At 29.3% G+C, this 21,007-nt stretch overlaps 2 protein-coding genes across 4 annotated transcripts; both read left to right on the plus strand.

Moving 5' to 3' along the window:
* The first annotated feature begins 9,488 nt into the window (after positions 1-9,488).
* LOC108319312 (transcription factor MYB1) lies at positions 9,489-10,782 on the plus strand. The gene is made up of 3 exons (XM_017550413.2): positions 9,489-9,700; positions 9,850-9,979; positions 10,143-10,782. Exons 1-3 carry the CDS (start codon positions 9,568-9,570, stop codon positions 10,756-10,758), a joined length of 879 nt encoding a protein of 292 aa, XP_017405902.2. The 5' UTR covers positions 9,489-9,567; the 3' UTR covers positions 10,759-10,782.
* Positions 10,783-14,673: 3,891 nt separating this feature from the next.
* On the plus strand, positions 14,674-20,511 carry LOC108319306 (ubiquitin-like protein ATG12). Of its 3 annotated transcripts, none has more exons than XM_017550399.2 (7): positions 14,853-15,189; positions 15,658-15,715; positions 16,777-16,867; positions 16,942-17,000; positions 19,550-19,618; positions 19,700-19,762; positions 20,197-20,511. In XM_017550399.2, exons 3-7 carry the CDS (start codon positions 16,834-16,836, stop codon positions 20,254-20,256), a joined length of 285 nt encoding a protein of 94 aa, XP_017405888.1. In that variant the 5' UTR covers positions 14,853-15,189; positions 15,658-15,715; positions 16,777-16,833; the 3' UTR covers positions 20,257-20,511. The 3 variants fall into 3 exon arrangements, with proteins under 3 accessions (XP_017405887.1, XP_017405888.1, XP_052724721.1); XM_052868761.1 differs by having other exon boundaries at positions 15,054-15,189; positions 15,559-15,715; XM_017550398.2 differs by lacking the exon at positions 15,658-15,715 and having other exon boundaries at positions 14,674-15,189.
* Positions 20,512-21,007: the final 496 nt, after the last annotated feature.

Here is a 21,007-nt window from a genome sequence, read left to right on the forward strand (position 1 = left end):
ACTACCAAGTCATACTAATAACAATAGTATAATAACTTTAATTTTATTCTTTTAATAATATTTTTCTAAAATTTTAAATAAAAAATTAAATTTCATTTAACATAATTTTCACTAATTACTTTTAAATTCATAACACTATTTCTCTCAATGATAATTTAATAAACATCTAATATCATTCATTATAATATTCTTTTAATATATTACATTATACACAAACTTTCATAATTTTTCATGTTAAATATATTCAAATCACACTATTTTTTTTTAATTGGGACAACCCCAACTCCACATTCTTCTCTCTCAAATCCACTTAAATTTACTCTCCAAATTCATCTTCCATCTCAAAGACACCCTTAATTAATTGAGTTAGATTAATAAAATTAACCCAAACTAGTACTGTGCCTTTGCCTCCGCCTCCGCCTCCGCATAAACATAGACGATCTTTCTCAAAAGTTATTTCACTTCGCAATCATTTTGACAACCATTGGAAGAGCAGAATTTCACGTCACCAAGTTCTCTCATCACTGACACATATCTGTGCTGTCTCTCGTTTTCTGTAACTTCACTTTTTTCTTTCACGCTGACTGTAGCACCAGCAGCCTCTTGATCAAAGACTAAACCTCTCTTATTTCCTCATTGTTCTAATCTTAAAAATAACTTTCTAAATATTTAAGATATTCTCGTGTCAATAATTCATCAGATGATTCTTGTGTTCAATTATATCATATCATTATTAACTTATTTTTAAAACAAAAACATATAGCATTTCAAAATTTTGTTCTAAGTTGTTTAAGATTCTTTCTGAGTACTATGGTTCAGGCTCCAATGCACTGAGTGTTTCATTATGATGAAGAAGGTACACCCTAAGAATGTCGGAAATGCAATCATTCCAGTCATGGCATAACAGTTTCAGTACCATAAACAAACGCTATATGTCCAGATTTGGTAGATTGATTGAGGTGAAAAAAAGGAGACACACATGATAAATACAACATGATATAATAAAAAATTAAAAAAAGGTGAAATAAAGGAAAAAAATAGGTTAATGATTAATGTTTTTTTGTAAGATAATAATATAGAGTTTCTTTACTGTCAAAAGAACAGTAGTATGGTTAAAAAATGCATATAAAGGTGTATGAATGTTTAAAATCTTTGCTGCTATGCAAGTTATTTAATCAATGGTTAGAAGATAGCATAGTGAAAGACATAGAAAGGCCAGTTTCGGGATCTGTGCAACCCGAGCAGATAAAGGACAACTTCTACTGTATTAAAATGGAGCATATAAGCATTACTCATTAATAGAAAAATAATTCATGTATAAAAAAATAGTAATCATTATTTGATATGATAAAAAGATAATTTTTCAACAAGTGTATATAAAATAAAGGTATTTGTTTATTATTACTTTAATGAATAATATTATGATTTCTGTTGTAATAGTATTTATTTTTTAAATTATTTTATATTATTGGTAAAAAAATTCATCATATTATATATATATATATATATATATATATATATATAGAGAGAGAGAGAGAGAGAGAGAGAGAGAGAGAGAGAGAGAGAGAGAGAGACTTAAAACTTGATTCAAAAGTTTAATTGAGTTATTTATATATTTAAACAAAATAATTTGAAAAAAATGATCTTAATTATAGAAAAAATCAATTTATAATAAGTAAGAGTAATGATTACTTTCTTATTAAGTTGATTTTATAAAATTGAAATAAGATTAAATTTCATTATTTTAATATGGTATAAAAAATATAAGAATTATTAAAAGATTATCTTAATCGAGATTTTGAGTGGATTTTATCTTTCATTATCAAATCCACTTATATTAAAATAATGATCTCAGTTTTTCTTTTTTATGTGATATGCAATTTTTTTATATAATAAGATGAGTGGAAGACATCATCCCATAAATGATGCAAACTTCTCTGTACTAAATAGATCGATATTTAATGTTAAATTAAATTTAAATTTTAATATCTTAATAAAGTTAAAAAATCACATCGAATCAAGTTAAACTAAATTGAAAACCTTTTATATGGTCAAGTCAAGATATATATTAATTCAACTCAACTCATTTTCTTTTATCTATATGAAACTATTTTTTCTGGAAAAAGGTAATTTTGCTTTTTTCATGTTAGAAAACTGTATATTTGAGCATAGTTGTTTAAAAAGCAATTTTAAGTTTATCTTACATAGAGCAAAAAATTTAAAATACGTATGAAGAATTCAATAATAAGCATTTGGTCATTAATCAAATCGAGACTTTTACGAGATATTATGGGTTTTATATGACTTATTTTACTTAATGAAAACTAAGGTTCGGCAAAAACTTTTATTTTGTTTAACAATAATTCTACTTATCATAAAATTAATTTCGAAAACTTCAAAATATATTTATTACTGCGCAGATTCTTTTAAACCGACAGTCAGTTTTAGGTTAAAGCGTCAATTATTCGAACAAACAGTGAATATTTTGGACAGGTTTAACAGTTAAATATTCGAACAAGCAGTCAATAATTTTGGATAGATAAAAAAGTGATTGTACTAGGAATTAATAATAATCATTCATGTACGTTTGTTTCACCTGTTTGGTAATGAAAGTGGTGGTATTTGCATTCTAAACATGTTAGTATTGAATTTAATCAAGGTTTAATTTCAGAAACATATATATGTATATATTTGTGGGTGTAGTTACTGATCTTATTAACTGTGTTACCCTTAAAAGTGATTTTGGAAAGTGATTTTCACTTGCATGTTCACTTTTCAGATTTCTGGCTTTTGAGAAGTGGCTAATCCGTAGTTCATTCATTCTATTTTGTCTGGTGCCGCGTATCTTTTTGACCGTCCAATCGCGAGGGTCATCGTTGGCGACCACGACATTCTTGTAAGCAAAGGTCTGAAATGTCTGCAAAATGTGACAGAAAAACATGTGCTGTGAGAACTATGAACTCGGTTCTATTCTACGCAAAATTAGTATTTAACTTTATCATGTTGTTCTGTGCATTTTCCATGTTGCTTTTATTTTTCTCTACCTTTATCCTATTTTAACTTCCTTCGGTTACGCGGGAAACAGCAAAACTTAAACATTTTCAATTTAATTAAAATCTTGGAACATCACGTAATGTTTTAGGCCCTGTTCGCTTTAAAGAATTTCCTGTTCAAAGGAATTGACGTGGATTCACCTTTTAAATGGTGTTCATTTTAGAGAATTTGCAGATAATAGAAGGCGACGATTTAGAAGGATTTGCGAGTTTTAAATCATCGATAAGAAGAGATGTGAGCTGATTTAAATTAAGTGTCATTTTTAACCTTTTATAATTTTAATAATTTCAATTTTCATATAATGCATAAAATATTATAATCATTTTGTATTTGAATTCAGTTTTGGTTTTGTTATTGGAATAAAAATAAACATAAATAATAAACATAAATAATAAAATAAATTAATAATATTAACATTAAAAAATTATATTTCAAACAAAAATATTACACTTTACTTAAATAAAATATTATTTCAATTTTTTTATTAGTTTTTATTTTTTTTACTACTTCAAATATTTTTTTACTACTTCAAATATCTTTTACCAATAAATAATTTTTATCTTTTTTACTACTTCAATTTCTACCCATTATAATTTTAATTTACTAAATTATAGTTCTTTTACATTTTTGAAATTAATTTTAATAATTAATTTTAATTTTTTACTCATTATAAATATTTTTACAATTAAATATAACATTAATCATTATCATTTTATATTACTTTAATAACTAGGGGCATTTTGGTCATTTTCACTTTCTATCAATTAAAAAAAAATTTATCTGTCACATCAATCAAATCCTACACTAATTCTCATAAACTTTACTTCCAAATCCAATCTCATTTACCTTCAAATCCACTCAAACAAACAACAATTAATTCACCCTCAAATCCACTTAAACAAACAACAATTAATTCACCCTCAAATCCTCTCAAATTCATCCACTCACTCTCTCCCAATTCCTCTCCCCCAAGGCTTTGTTCGTTTAGAGTGATTTGGGAGAGATGATTTGAATGGATTTGAGTGGATTTGAGAGTAATTTTTTTGTTGTTTTTTTGAGTGGATTTGTGGGTATTTGAGAGTGGATTTGGAAGTAAAGTTTGTGAGAATTAGTATAGGATTTGATTGATGTGATAGATTTTAAAAATGAGTTTAATTGGTAGAAATTAAAGATTACCAAAATGCCCCTAGTTATAAAAATAATATAAAATGTTATTTATAAATGTTATATTTAATTGTAAAAATGTTTATAAAAAAAATTATGAATAATTTATAAAATTAATGTTTAAGAATTATAAAAATTAAATAATCAACTTATTTTTAATAAATTAAAAAATATAATATACCTAATTTTATTAAGATGTAGATTTTTTTAAATTATAATATTAAAATAATTATAAAAAAAACTGAAAAATAAGTTTGCATAATAAGCTCCTGTAACCGGTTACATGCTTCTGTAACCGGTTACGCCACCCCCTTCCAGTGCTTCATACCCCTGTAACCGATTACGACTCTCCCGTAACCGGTTACGCTCCTTGTGTTGCGTATCAAGTGAAGGGCACACACGACTTTTCATCAACAATCCACGCAAATCTCTTCAATTTTGCGAATGATGAAAACAGAGTGCGTCCCACAAATCCGTCCTCGATGATCCGTTCATTTCAGCTCAAACGAACAACCATGCATTGATAAATAGTCGCTCTCAAATTCGCATGAACAGTACAGTCTGTTCATGCGAACACAGGCCAAATGAACACACCCTTAGAGACTCTTTGGATCTGCTCGAAACCCGGAGATGTACTATTCAATAAAAGAAGAAAAAAAAATAAGAAAAAATATTTAAAATGATATCATAATTGATTATCTATTCAACACAATAATTATGTTAAAGTCGATTATAATTGATTATATTATATAAAATATATATAATTTCAACATAATTAATTATATTTTTAATTTAAATGTTATTTATTATAATAAAATAATTAATTAATATATTATTATTAAAATAAAAAATTAATAAAACTTTTGAAAGAAGGAGGAAAACTTACCAGAATAACAATAGCAAGATCCTATTTTCATCTCTACATTCATATCCTTCAACTTTAGGGTGTTGCTCCCTCCACCACCACCAAATGTTTCCTGCACCTCCCCATATCTCTTTAAAAAAATTTAATTACAAAAGTATCCTTTTTACTTTAATTATATTTATTTATTTATACCTCATTTTCACTCTCTTGCACTGCCCCCACCCTTCTCTCCCAACTCTTACTTTTCCATATCCGTTTCTTTCCACCCGCAACTTTCACTTTTCCAGATCCCTTTCCTCCCATCCTCCAACTCTCACTTTTGTAACCTTTCTCAAATAATTGTCTCACACTCATTAATTTTTTATCAATTTTAAGAACATAGACTATTCTTATTTTCTTGGATACAATAAAAAATACAAAACTCCAATGAAGTCGAGCATTGCTATGTAGTAATTCACCTCAGGATGGAGATCCAAGATATTCCATTGAGAACCTTGAGGTTGGATTATAGTCTCATTTGTGGTGTTTACGTAGATATTCCCCGACTCATTGAACAGTAACGTTGAAGCAGCACCAGAGGCATTCAACACATAGTAAAAGTCGTAAAGCAGTGGAGAAGGCCATGAACGGATGTTGATATCCGTTTGTTTTTAAACGGATGTTGACATCCGTTTAAGAATTCAACGTATATTCACATTCATTTAAATATTAAAAAAATAGGGTAAAAAAGAGATGAGGAGGTGGAGGGAGCATTACGTAATGGTGGAGGGAGTAACACCCTCAACTTTATCATAATTGAGTTTCATCATATACTCCTTCAATTAATTACAAATACTCTTGATATGATAATTAATTACAAATTGATAAAATTAAAAAATAGATTATATAGTTAATAATTTTATTAAACTATATATTATATATTTTATTTAATAACATAATAATAAATATGATAAAAATATTAATTTAAATATAATAAAATTATAACATATTACACTATCTAATAAAATATATATAATTTTATATGTGTACATAAGTGATGTGGTTTCCAAGAATTAATTAATGTCAGACAATTCTACCTTAACTCCAATCCTAATTGACTTGAAAAAGGAGTTTTTGGTATTGGAACTTTTTTTTATCCAAATCTTCTAGAAGAGAGGTTTTTCAAAAATAAGCTAGGATTGATTCATATAACATGAATTAAGTTGATAACTCTAATTAGAACTTAGAATTATAATTTGTTTAATAGGTTTGAAAGAGAGGATAAGAAAAGTTATGATTCAACTTTCTCCACTAACAAATACCAACAATTAACATTGTTGATTAAAAAAACATGAAACCTAATTCACAAGGGAACAATCATTTGACAACAAATAGATGCTTTTAAAGATTCGTCATATTACAAGGCCATCTTTATTAGATGAACAAATCATATATTGCTATTAGAAAATTTACTATTAGACCATTTACAAGAAAAAAAATCAACAATTTAATATCTAAGAATTATTATTTTTTATGATAAAAAGTGTCACAACTCCCATTCGAAAGTTAAACTCAATATTTTTCCACTCTCTTCGATACTTTCTTCGTTGCAAGATCCTAACATCCATATCAATTCCCATTTTTTTTTCTACTAAACTCTTAAGATCTATTTTTTCATCTCAAAACTCGAAATTTCATTTTTGATCACCCTCCTTCACTTAAATCCTTTCTACCACTTTTTTTTATGGTTATGATTTTTTTTCAACCACAGACAATGATATTAATAGAGGTTATAATAGTTGAGGAAGAAAATTACTATCCCAAATTCAGGTAAAATATTCATGCTTAAAGTCAACTAATTCTACACTACATTATTTAAAAGGTCTACTAGATGCTTAAAAATTCAACAACAACAACGTAACACTATATTTTTAATAAAAGTATCACAAAAAATAATTATATTTGATAAATGCATTCATCAACATCTTATATAAACAAAGCATGATCAAATTCGATTTCATAAAATGCCTGTCTTTTAAAAAACAAAAACTTAATTTGAAAATAAAAAATAAAAAATACAATATACTATCCAATTTGATTTGGATAGATTTTAAACCTAGCCACATGAATCAACCAGACAATTTGAAGGTAAAATAATTCCAACGTACTCACATTAAATTCAATTTTTCACCGTGTACAATTTTTTTGTTCAATATTAAATTTTAAAATTTAGTTGGTTTGATTTTGACCACAAAAATTGAGGCTCAAAAATCAAAGTAAATATAAAAATAAGTCAATTACTTTTTGAAACTTAAATTATGCTTTGACCAACCAAATTACATGACAGATTAATTATTTAAGTTGTAGTAAATATTAGTCTAAATAAACTTTAGATTGATAGCTAAAGTATATTTATTTTTTATTTTGAATAGTGCCAAAACATACACCTCTCTTTTTAAAAAGTTTTTCACCATGCTTTCTTTAATCTCAAAATTATGATGTCTATATACACAATTCAAAATTAGAAAACTTCATCCTATGCAAAGCAAGTGAAACAAAGATATACATATTACAATGATAAATGTAATGAAACATCAACGAAAACGAAAAAGAGAAAAAAAAACGGAAAATTACATAAAGTAAAAGAAGAATTGTTTGAAAAATCTTTCTTCCCATATTGTGTTTTTTTTAATAAACTTGAAAAACTCCATCTATAACAAGCCTTTTGTAGACAAACTTAAAAAAAATCCTTTATTAGGACCCCTCCACCTTCACTCCCTCTTAGATGGGAAAAAAGCTAACTTTCCATGCACAAAAATTAGAGAATAATAAATAAATGGTAGGTTTACTTTCTCAAATTACAATTTACCATTACTTTCTAGAGGTAATAAAATAACATAAAACTGTAATTTTAGGAAGTAAATTTGTAATTTGATTATTTATCTTTAAAATCATGATATGTTGGCAGTTAAAAAAGCTGATTCATTGGGAACACTATCTGGATTTAATGGTCTGACTATACGTACAATAACTGAAACTTTGTCCTTCGTTATTTATCCTTGTTCACGAGAAAATTGAAATGAAAATATCACTTCATGAGTTGAAATTATTTTGCGAAAATAAATGATACGTTAAAAAAGACAAAATTAAATGATAAGGGTTGTCACAACTATTTAAACGGAAAACTGATATTCATAATAAGGAATACAAATATATTATTTTTTTATTTGTAAAACTTAAGGAAAAGAAAATATTAAAGCTTTCAATATCGCAACATGATGGAAAAGATAGTACTTTCAGCACCTGAAATATCTGCTTGGTTGAAGGGACAGAGTTAAAAAGTTGTTGCAATTCTATAATAATATTTTATTAACTAAACAAATTTTGAAAACGTTTACAAAAGATTAATTAAAGCACTAATTGTGATAATAATAAGTAAATAAGTAAAAATATTAAATGAAATGCAAAGAATAAAATAAAAACAAATGACTACGATTAATTGGTTTGCTACACAATGCATCCACTCTCACATATAGAGGAATTATAAATCTAACACTTACAAAGAAGATGAAAAATAATACAAATTTAAATTTATTTTAAAACTTAAATCTTAGTTAGTGCTACCCAACATTTTTCTAGTTCTCTGTAAAAGAAAAAAAAACTAATCAGCTTTTATAAGCAAAATGTTTTGTTGAAAATTAGCTAGTGGCCTAACATTACAAGTCAGCCAGAATAAAAGAGAGATACAATTTAAAGCTTTTTTTTTTCATTAACAAGTATTTATTATTCTAAATTGTTTTTTTCTAAAATTTATATCGTGTGCAAATTTTATTTTTACGATAAAGAAACAAGAAGAAAATGATTGAAACTTTCGGTGTGGGAGTTAATTAGCAAAATACAGTCCATGTTTAGTAACAGTACAAGATGGGGTATAGGTTTGATGAATCAAAAGAACACTGAACCGAAACCGAAACTCAGTATATTCCTTCTTGTCGAATGAAATTTACTTTTAATCATCTAAAACCCAGAGAGAATTAAGGGTTTTTAGAAATCGGATCTCAGTTTAATTTCGAAACTTTCGGACACCTGATATCCAACAAACTTTCAGGAGTGTGGGAAAGTTAGATAGAAAGTAGCTACGAGTGATGTGTATGAATGGCAGATGGGTGTATTGACGTATGAGTTTTATTTTATTTTGTAATAATTAATTAATCTCCATTCACTGAAAACATTGTCAAAACTGCATGTGGTTCATATGAGACAAGCTGATCTGAATCCCTAATTAAGCTAATTTATATTCGATGAAAATACTTTAACGAGCAAATTATTGGTGGTGGAGACCCAGAAAGGGTTCCTTTTGGGTCTTCCCTAATAAGAATAATGTATTTATGCATATTATATATAGAGCATACGTGATTACGCACCCATCAGCTGCCAGCACATACCATCTTTCTCACTCTCTTCATCACACTCACATACATTTGTGAACCACGTGCTCGAAAGAGATGGGAAGAAGTCCTTGTTGTTCTAAAGAAGGTTTGAACAAAGGAGCATGGACAGCTCTGGAAGATAAAATTCTCACGGAATACATTAACGTCCATGGCGAAGGAAAATGGAGACACTTGCCCAAAAGAGCAGGTCATGACTATGAATGAATGCATGCATATATGGATCAACTTGCACACTTTCGTATACATCATTGATTGATTCGGTTCGAATAACTTGGAAACTTGAATTGGTTAATTTTCAAACACTAGTTTTCTGATATGTGCAATGGTTTCATGCAGGTCTTAAGAGATGCGGGAAAAGTTGCAGACTGAGATGGTTGAATTATCTAAGACCTGGCATTAAGAGAGGCAACATTACTAATGATGAAGAGGAGCTAATTATCAGGCTTCACAATCTTCTAGGAAACAGGTATATCTACAGACATTATAGTACATGTTTTTCTGTCTTTCTCCTAATCATTACTAATTTTTTATCTCTCTAGGAGTGTTTGTTATTTACATTGTATTGATTTGAAAATGGTATCAATTGTTGCAGATTTCATAGAATAACAGAAGTGTTGCATTGATTTTAGGTGGTCCTTGATTGCTGGACGGCTTCCAGGACGAACAGACAATGAAATCAAGAATTATTGGAACACCAACATTGGAAGGAAACTTCAGAATGGCACCCCAGGATACTCCATTACAAATGGTGGTGCACGAAACACTTTAAACACGGTTCAGCATGATCAAAATTTGAAGAACCAAGAATGGCAATACGATAAAGGTTCGTGTCTTGTACAGACTAAAGCAACAAGGTGGAGTAAGGTCACAGTCAGTGACGAAATTAGTCACCATAATGATGAAGACAATAAGAGCAATGTCGGTGATCATAGCAAAATGAAGGCATTTCTGGTGTCTCCGTCTTCAGAGAGTAAGAATGATCCAGTTTTGAATTTCATGGAAAATCTTGAAATGGATGGCAGTTTCTTCTCGGAGCTACTCAAGATGGATTTTCCTGAATCATCTTGTCAAGGAAACAAGATACTTGAAGATAATGATAACCCTAGTTCGGTTGAGAAAGGGTATTTATCTCCAAAATCATCCTGTGAAACCACTCACTTTTCTTGGGGTGATTCACTGTATGACCCGAATTTTGAATTTCTACCAGTGACAACTTTTACAGAGACCGGATTTGATTGGCTATGAAGCAATTAAAGAAAGTAAGAAAGCTATATAAACTGAGCTCAGCGTGTTTGGATTACTTCATCATTATTTTCAAGACAATGTTTTTGGCTGAAAGGTTTCATTTGATTGTAAAATAGACAAACATATCTGCATGCATATATAAATGTTTCTTATCACTCACATTAATTCGATCACGTTACGTTACATCTCTTTGAATAAAACTTGATCTAGTTTCAAAGCTTAACCGCTTTATTTGTATTTTAGATTTTAAAAGTTATACCTTTACATTGTAAATCCTCTTTGTAACAAATAAACAGAAATACAAAAATAATATCGACAGATACTCAATTTAGTTGATATTTATAGAGGAAGAAAAATAAGTGATGTAAAAAGATAGTGTTGGTGAGATATTTGAAAAGATATGTAGTATTCGTATATGGTATTGCTGAAATAAATAGCTTCTGCTTGTTGTAGTAAAAAACACAATTTTTGTCCATTTCTTTGCATAGGAATGTGGAGAACAAAAGAACAATAAAAGGTGATGTGTTAATAAATTTTTGGGTAATACTTATTATCGTCATGGGAATAACTTTGGTTTTAATTACGATAAAAGTGAATACGAGGAAGGAATGTCATTGTCGAATGTGGTTTGGAAAAAGATATTCCTTTGGTGCTAATCAAGCGGACCAGAGATTACGGGAAAGCTTTTTATGAAGCCATCGACAAGCAAAAAGTAACTGTGGATTTGGAGTCTTGTTTCTTCTAATTATTAGCTACGAAATCAGATGTTCTTGAAAAGGAACACAGTACTGAAAAAGAGATGTTACACGCCAACACTAACATAAAAATAGTTTTTAATGTGTGTTATTTTAGGCTTTTGACGTCTAATGTGTATTAGATGTCGGCCCCTGCTATGTTTGATGTCTAATGTCTGCAAAAGTAACCTTTAAATTCTGATTTTGCAGCTTCTGACAGACAATTTGACGTTTGATATGGAGATACCGACGTTTATTTTCGGATCTTTTCGATGTCTAATCTGGGGTCTGAAGTCTAAAGAAGGATTTGACGTCTGTTTTGGGGGACCCGACGTCTATGTCGTAAAAAAAATTAATATTAACGTTTAAAATGAGATATTTTTTGACCTTTTTAACGTCTGATCTGGGGAGACCGACGTCTAAAGAAGAATTTGACGTCTGATTTGGAAGGCCCGATATCTATGTTGTAAAAAAAATTAATATTGACGCTTAAAATGAGATATTTTCAGACCTTTTTGACGTCTTATTTTGGGAGGGTTCGGATTTGATGTCTGACCTTGGAGGAACCGATTTCTATAATGACGTTTTACTTACAAAAATGTCATCGATCATTTTTTATGTCGGATTTTCGGTGGTCAGACATTATACGCGTGATGTTAAAGGTCATTTCTGCACTAGTGCAAGGATCCCACAAACAAAGGTTTTCAAAACCAAGAACTATATTAAGGCAAATTGGCATGATGTTGAAGTTGCACAATAAATCTAGAGTTATCGAGAATGATATTCATTGGAGAGATACAATACTGATTAAACCTAAATCGAACTATATAAGGGATTGACACCACTCTTTATCTAAAACCTTAAAACAATGGGTTACAGTTCATTGGGGAGATACAACACCAATGTTGGACCTTAATCAAACTACATAAGGGATTGACACCACTCTCTACTAAAAATCTTAAAGTAATGTGTTAAATGGATTTCAACCTTATATGATGTTCTACTATTTATTTCTATCCTATATATGACTTAGACTCACACTTGAAATTCTAAAACTAAAGTTTAGGTGTATGATGTTCACGAACTTATAATCTCTTCTACCTTTCTTTTCAAAATTTTCAAATTAATCTTATAATTTCTAATTATTAGTGGAAGAATTGAACCTCCAGCCTCACACACCTTCTATTCTAATTTTACCACTAAATCTTCTTATATCTCCTGTAGATACTATCTTGATATATAAATCATGTTGTCTTTTGTAATACCTACTATTCACAAGAATTGTATCATCAGGAAGAAAACTCCATGTATGTACACTGGTCCTTTATCCCTATAATTTTGCAAAGGAATGACATGAGCTACTACAACAAAAAGTTAGGCAGCATGAGAACAAATTCACTGCAAGATGAACGTGGATACGTGTTAGGGTACAAACACTTACTATTCATTCATGAAATCATTCATCTGCTTTCCCATTAGAGACATTCCGTTCCACAGACGATTAATCTGTTTTCGTGTTAACTTTCCATTCATCTAAGACAATGTTTCAAAATTTTGGATTACGTAGTGATCTCTACATTAAAAAATTGTCTGAAACTAAAGTTTTTGAACTATGTAAATAATGTGTAAATGAATTAGAGTATCCTAAATGTTTCATTATAAATTTAAATATTCTTTGTTGATAAAAAAAAAATCCATTCGACAGACGAATGATTTCACATTGTCAATCTGTAAGAGTGGAGTAAGGGTGGCAAATGAATCCTTTATCAGTAATTGATGTTTTGATTAACTAGTTAATTCATCGACAAAATAAATATATTTATAACATTAGAATACTTAGTATGTTTCAACCCATTATAACATATAGAAATAGAATAAATAAAAAGAAATTACATTAACATTTTTACAATTTTAACTCTTTTAAATGTTAGTATTTTTAACCATATTCTTCCAAAAATCATCCTACCTCCACGTTCATTATTTCTGTAATATGTTAAACGTTCAATCGATATTATTAATTATGTACATGTCTCTCAATAATTGATTAAATTTTTTTATGGCATATGGTCTTTATATGTAGGGGTGGAAACGGGTAGGGCTTGATGGGCTGACCTGACAGCCCGTTCAAAATAAGATGAGTTGGATTGAAAATTTCAAACCATAAACCTGTCAAATAAGGATTAATCCAGTCTAGCTTGGCTCAGTTAGTTGGTCTGTTTTTTTAAATTAAAAATTAAAATTAAAATAATTTTAAAGATTAACTTTTTTTATATTATATTTTTAAAAAATATAAATATATAATACTATTATAATTTAAATCATTAAGCCTTACCAATTAAGTTTCAATTATGAATTATAATAAAATAATTTAACATGTAAATATAATAATTATTTTAATTTATTTAATTAAAAATCATAATTAATAAATAAAAGTTTAGAAAATATTTTATAGGATTAGATATACTTTTAATATTCATTTATATATATATATATATATATATATATATATATATATATATATATAAATTTTTAAAATATTATTTTAAAAAAATTGAAAACAAATTAAAAAGGTTTAAAGCTAAAATTAAAAAGAAAATAACACTCTAGCTTGTCAACTATTTAGTGGCTCATCTTTATTTGATAAGCCAATCCTACCCAACCCATTTTTATGGGCAAACGATGATTAAACCCCTCTAGTGATAAATTTTCTTTCTTAATTTTATATTTTAACTAAATTTAAAATATTTCATAAATTTAAGTATTTTGATTAGATTATTTTTCTCTATAAAGAAGACAATTCGTGAAACATTATGTTGGTTGAATACTTACCAAAAAAAAACTCTTGTACATCTATAACAACCTCTATCATAATGATTATACAATTATATGAATAGTTGTATATTCCTTATCCACTATTAACTCTTATTTTATTTTACTTTCTATAACTTTTTTTTCTTATATAACTTATTATTCTTTCACCGAGTATTTCTATTATATATCTCTCTTTAGTCCATTTATAGAATTTTTCTCTGCCTCCTTTTATTTACTTACAGTATTTTTATGTTATTTGTATTAAAAATTTATATTGGAGTTATTCTACTGCAATGAAAAATATCGAATTACACATAAAAAAAACATTTGTTGAATTTGAAAATTTATATTAATAAATTATAACTTTCTAATTGCATTAATATTATTCATCTTTTGAAGTAGAATTATTTTTCATGTTAATGCAGTGGCTCTGATTTTGCTGCGGCAGCGGTGGGTTGCGTTTTGAGGTGGAGAAGGTGATAGGGAGGGAGACTGTGGTGGGAATTCTTGGTTTCAGTATACGCTAATCTTAATTTTGATCTTAATGGATAAAAGGGTTTTTCAATTTTGAAGAAAGGAAGAGATTGTTTTGTTTGTGTTGTTCGAAAGCAAGGTTCTTGACGCAGATCGATTCTCCAGCCTTCCGCCTTCCTTCAATTCAACTCAGCTCTCTGCGCCTTCCCGTGCGCGCCCATGGCCGCATCATAGCACCGATCAATCCATCACATCAAAATCAATGGCGGAAAGCGCATCACCGTCGTCCAAACCCTCATCATTGGACCCTCAAAACCCCGCACCATCCTCCAACCCTACAATCCCTTCCCCTTCCCACAACAACACAGCTTCACCCTCGCTCCTTCTGCTCCCCCAAGACCAGCAACACTCGGTATAATTCTTCTTCGTTTAACTTGCCCTCCCTTAGTTTTCCCCCTTTTGTTGTTTATGAAAAAAATTAATCCAATGGAGTCCTTAGTATCATTAATTCCCTTCGTTTTCTATTCTAATTGTTTATGCATTTGATGTTTGATAATTTATAGTGATTGGAACGAAAGTGCTTGATTGCCCATTTGTGATTTAGACACACTTCTTGTAATTGCTCGTTAGAAAAAAATAACCTATGAATTTAACTTTAGCTATGAACTAAAATTAACTCATGCACTTAATTTTTATAGAACACTTCTCATCTTCCTTCTCTGTTCCTTAGCTGCATACTTTGATTTTAAATTATGGGGAATTTCATTTTATTTTATTGTAGGTTTTTTCTTTCATGTGAATGTTAATCCAAAGATGGCCATAATCGTGTTAATGATATAATTGCGCAAATTTTACATGGTGATGAGTTTTTACTTTATAGAAGTTATGCCAATCTATTATTTCATGAACTGGAGAGGATTGGAGATCTAACACTGCAAGTGAGTTTGCCTTACCTGTTTACCTTTTCCAACCATGCTTGCCTCTGTCTACTACCATGGTTTGTTTTTAGGTATTTGTGATAGGTGTTGTATATATAAATTCTTTTCCAAACTATGGTGTGACTGTTTTGATTAATAACAGGTTTTTCTGTCTGGTAATAATACTGGGCAGTGTTATGGCTGGATGACATCCAAGCATTATTGGTTATAAATGTGATTTGCCAAATTAAATTTATAATTTTTTTAAAATAATTATCAAATAGTCAAAAACAGTTTTATGCCACAACATAAATTATTCTCGTAAATCTAAAATATAGTTTGTATATTTAAAAAAATAGTTCAAATTTTGATTATGATGAAAATAATAGTTTATCTTTATATTTTATACACATTAAAATACCATTAAGTATTATTTATAATTCTAAAATAAATTTAAACAAACTTAAATCCATGAAATATGTATGTTGTTGACTTTTCAAAAGATTACTTAGAAGTAACTGATAATTTGATATCTAACATTTGTGGATAAGAGTTATATATATATATATAAATATATATATATATAAATATATATATATATATAAATATATATATATATATATATATATATATATATATATATATATATATATATAATTTGAGAACATTAAATTTTAAAATTTTATTATCTGAGATATTCTATTTGGTAACTTTCATTTTTGTCATTTTTTAATCTAACAATTTTACTCCTTAATAAAAAAAATAGTTTGTTTATTTAATAGATTAATTAATTGGATTTTTTTTATATTATTATTATTATAAAATTTTATATTTTTTAAATTGTATTACTTTTCTATTAAAACAATAAAATCAATAAATAATAAAGTTTTATATTTTAATAGTTATTGTATTTTAATGAAATAACGATGTGAATATACAAGCGCTTACATAAAAGTTAAAATATTTTTATATTAAAAATAAAAATACTGAATCTAAAACCAAATTTAAATTTGCTTAGAAAAACTATATTTAAATGTATTATTAATAAGAGAAAACCTGTTATTGTCGATGATTGTTTAAAGAGGAGAAACAGGGATAATTGTGAAGGAAGCCCGTCACATAACAGTGAACTGAGGACAATGTCTGCTGAATCGCCAAGTTCTGTTCGTAAAGGTACCTTTTCCCTTCCTCAATCAATCAAACTTTTTCCCTTTCTTTTTCTGAATTTGGTTTTTTCTCTGTTACAGTGGTTGTTCATCTCAGAGCCACCGGTGATGCTCCTATACTCAAGCAATCCAAGTTCAAGGTATTTCCTTTGCACCTTCCTCTTTAATGGTATCTTTTATTTCTCCAAATTCATCATCAAAATTGTTATTTGAAACGTCTTTGCATGCTTTCCGCTTATTTTGAAAAAAAGAAGTTTCTTTATGCCAGCTATGCTTTATTTGTTTTAAATTTGAGTTTCTGTGTATGGGGTGGTGCATAAATCTGAATTGATGGAAGGTATAATCTTGTGCCTGGATTTAGTAAGGGTTTCAATGAAGAGGGCATGCGAATTGTCATAATTGGTTAGGTTAACCCAAATTAATCTTTACATCTTAAATTGTGGATAAGGTCTTCTATTTGTGTCTTCGTTTAAATTTACCTGGACGGAGATGAAGATATGCTAGATAAGTAAATAGTATAGAACAGAAAAGTTCAGTGTGGTTTGTGTGAACTGATAACCAGGATAAACGTATTTATTTCTCTTCTAAGCATAAGAGTAGTAACTGAACAACGTTATCATTTGGTTTGATTTCAAGATCCCAATTTGTGGTTCTTTGGAGCTTGAGAGGCTGCCAATTGTATTTTGTAAGGGCTGCAGATAATGATTATCCAGTTCAGGGAAGTGAGACTATGCATAATACTTCGTATTGATTGCCTAAAATTAGAGGGGTCAGGGTGTGTTCTTGGATCTTGGCTGGCAAGTGCTTGAATTGCTTTGTGTTGGGGACTTAAGTGAGTTAGAAGTCTTACATTGAGTAAAAATGAGTAAAATGGACAATATATAAATAGAAGGATCCATAAACCTATAATCTTAGGGTTTTGGATTGAAGGTGGTGTCCTAGTATCTTATATAGCTTTGTTTATGACGCATATGTGTTGAATCTTTCCGTGTCTCCCCTCGAAAAACCTAATAGTGGTATTAGACCCGATGGTTCATTTTGGTGATGGTTTGGACAAGAATGATATAAAGTAGTGAAGAATCTTGAAGTTTGAGGATTCTTTTTATAAATAAAAGTATTTTGTTTTAGGCAAGCGTGTCTAGTTGTATTATAATGATGGTAAAATAAATGAAGGGTCATCATTGAGATACTCGTGCTTAAAAAATGCTTCCATTTTAGAGAGAGGTGTTCCAGTGTGGGAGAGACTTACACTTGACACGAGAGATTGTTAGGAATTTAAGGTGAGTTGGAAGTCTCACATTGAGTAAAAGTGAGTAAGATGGGCAATATATAAGCAAAAGGATCCATAAAATTATTATCTTAAGATGGGAAATATATAAATCTTATATAGGTTTATTCATGACTTATTGGCGTTGAATTTCCCTGACCTTTGAAGAATCTAATAGTGGTATTTAGAATCTATGGTTCATTTTGGTGATTGCTCGAACGAGTTTGAGGATTCCTTGTATCGAAAGCCTTTAATTCAAGAAAGCGTGTCCTATTGTAAAATGATGGTACAAAGGAAGGGTCACTACTACTAAGATATTAATGCTTAAAAAGTGCTTTTGATTGAGAGGGAGTTGTTCCAACGTAGAAGAGGGTCACGCTTGACGGGTAGATTGTTAGGAATTCAAAGTGAATTCGAAGTCACACATTGAGTAAATATGAGTGAGATGGACAATATATAGACAAAAAGACCCAAAAACATATTGTCTTAAGGTTTTGGCTTGAAAGTGGTATTCTAGTCTCGTATATAACTTTGTCCACAACTCATTGGTTTCAAATCTTCCTAATGTCTCTCCTTGAGAAACTTAACAATTTGCAATGGTAACCCAAGATTTCGTGTCTCAGCTCACAGTGGTTGGTTAGGATGTAATTCGTGCTTGGAAGCAGCATGATATGCATAATAATCACTGTGAGGAATATTCTAGACGTAATTTACTTTAAAGTGTACAAAGTAATGTTCTTGTTTCACATTTCTGCATCAATATTGTTGTATATAAATATTTTTTTTTCCTGTCTTTTTTCTGCTTCTCTTACTTGCCGATTGTATCTGTCCTTATTCCCTGTACCATGTGCATTAGGAATGACATGAAAAATTACTTGCGTGAATCCTCTCAGATACAGGCTAGCCATTGCTGAATTTTTCCCTCAGAATTTCCTTCTATATCCAGTTCAGTAATATGATGAACTAGTTGTAATTGGGTTAAACTATATAACTAAACTATATCTCACTGGTTGGGACTGGTTAAATGGATGATAGATTCTATTGTGATCCATAAAAAAAAAATTCTTCAAAATGCTTACAGCTTTAGACCTTTTTATATAGTTTATAGTAACTTTCTTTGGCCTTCTTCCTTCCATTTAAACTGGACTCTTTTATTTAATATGCACAGTACTATCCATGATATTTTCTCTCTAAAAGAAATTACACTCCGAATTTGGTGTTGATGGTGGGGAAAGAAGAATACAAACTATCTTTCTGTGTGGATTGTCTGTGATTCTTGATGATAAGAATATGTATAATCTACTCATAAAAATGCAGGTTTAAGGAGCCTCACATTAAACGAAGGAAGTTGTTAATTATAGTTTTAATGTCATTATTTTAGTAATACTTGCAATGAAATCTACATATATTTTTACATGGCAGATAGCAGGAACTGATAAATTCGTTAAAGTGATAGACTTTCTCCGACGGCAGCTCCACAGGGAGACATTGGTAAAATGTCATTGTGTATTCTATTCCCATCTATTTCTATGAAGGTTTTGCATACTCAATTTTGATTTCCTAATTTTGCAGTTTGTTTATGTCAATAGTGCTTTTTCACCAAACCCTGATGAATTGGTCATTGATCTATTTAATGTAAGACATCACCTGATCCCTTTTTTCCACTGATTTTATATCTTCATTGAATGTAGATCATGCAGATTTATGATTATTGTGCTACAGTTACTAATATTTCTCGCAATTATAATATTGGTCTCATGTATGTTGTGAAAAAGAAGCTGAGGAAATTTTTTATGTTTATGCTACAGTTAAAATTTGATCAATATTTGTTGAAGTTGTTTTAACATTTTGTATCTACCTTGTTTGTAAAATGGAAAAATAGTTGTTTTCAGCTCTCAATATGTATTTTTTCAACCCCGTAAAAGGGAATAAAACTAAGGATCATAGTGGAATTCTGATTTTGAAATCCAATATCCGTTTTCTTTTCCTGTTTTCAAATACTGTTTATGTTTCGCATTATGTCAGAGTTATTTATTTCCTTTTTCTCTTGTGAGCCTTTTTTTTTCTAGAATTTTGGTTTTGATGGGAAACTGGTGGTCAACTACGCTTGCTCCATGGCGTGGGGCTAAACCCTGAATCTTGCTTGTTGGATACTAAAGCTTCAAATTGTGAATACACATTGATTCCTTTCACAGTACACGATTTCCTTTTGAGTTGGATATTATCACCAGACCAAGCACAGAAAACCTACACAGGACTCTAATCTGGATATTTCTTATTCTTTTTTGTATATTTATGCATGGCTACTAAATCTTGTTTTGATATACTTCAAAAATATTTATAGAAAATTAGAAAAAAAATATATTGATGAACTTCTTCATTAATATTTCATAAATGTGGACAATGTTGTGCTTCATTGCGAATAAGCTTAATGCAAGTTAGTAATTCTTATATTCCATCAATGGCAGTTTCTTCCCGCATCCAATCAAATTTTTTTCAGCGCTTATTGTTCCAGATTTTATTTTTTGAATATTTTTTTGGAACAATATCTGATGAGTGTTTTCCAGAAAAATGTTTTTGGAATTGATTCAGTGTCTTCAAGAAAATAAAATCTGGAATAATGGGGTGAAGGGAATTATACAGGGTTCAGGAAGAAACTGTCTCCATCTGATTCATTACAGTCTAAGGTTACAGTGACATGCTTTATGATAAGCCCATTTTTCAGATGGGTCTATTAAGGCCCAGTACGTATATTGTAATAACTACAAACTGTGTGTCCAATTGTAGCACGAAGTATTTAAATAGCACTTGTATATGTTTATTAAAATCGTTTTAATTTTAAGGTTGTATTTATTCTCCAACCAATAATTAGAATCACTT

This window comes from Vigna angularis, chromosome 9 (genome assembly GCF_016808095.1).
Source record: "Vigna angularis cultivar LongXiaoDou No.4 chromosome 9, ASM1680809v1, whole genome shotgun sequence".
Classification (NCBI taxonomy): Eukaryota; Viridiplantae; Streptophyta; class Magnoliopsida; order Fabales; family Fabaceae; genus Vigna; species Vigna angularis.

Excerpts from the sequence above, each read along its gene's own strand:
- LOC108319306 (XM_017550398.2), top strand. The coding sequence starts at position 15,040 with ATGGCGGAAAGCGCATCACCGTCGTCCAAACCCTCATCATTGGACCCT. Across the intron at positions 17,001-19,549 it reads TCAAGCAATCCAAGTTCAAG|ATAGCAGGAACTGATAAATT; the intron begins GTATTTCCTTTG and ends TTTACATGGCAG. Across the intron at positions 19,619-19,699 it reads AGCTCCACAGGGAGACATTG|TTTGTTTATGTCAATAGTGC; the intron begins GTAAAATGTCAT and ends CTAATTTTGCAG.
- LOC108319312 (XM_017550413.2), top strand. The coding sequence starts at position 9,568 with ATGGGAAGAAGTCCTTGTTGTTCTAAAGAAGGTTTGAACAAAGGAGCA. Across the intron at positions 9,701-9,849 it reads ACACTTGCCCAAAAGAGCAG|GTCTTAAGAGATGCGGGAAA; the intron begins GTCATGACTATG and ends GGTTTCATGCAG. Across the intron at positions 9,980-10,142 it reads CACAATCTTCTAGGAAACAG|GTGGTCCTTGATTGCTGGAC; the intron begins GTATATCTACAG and ends CATTGATTTTAG.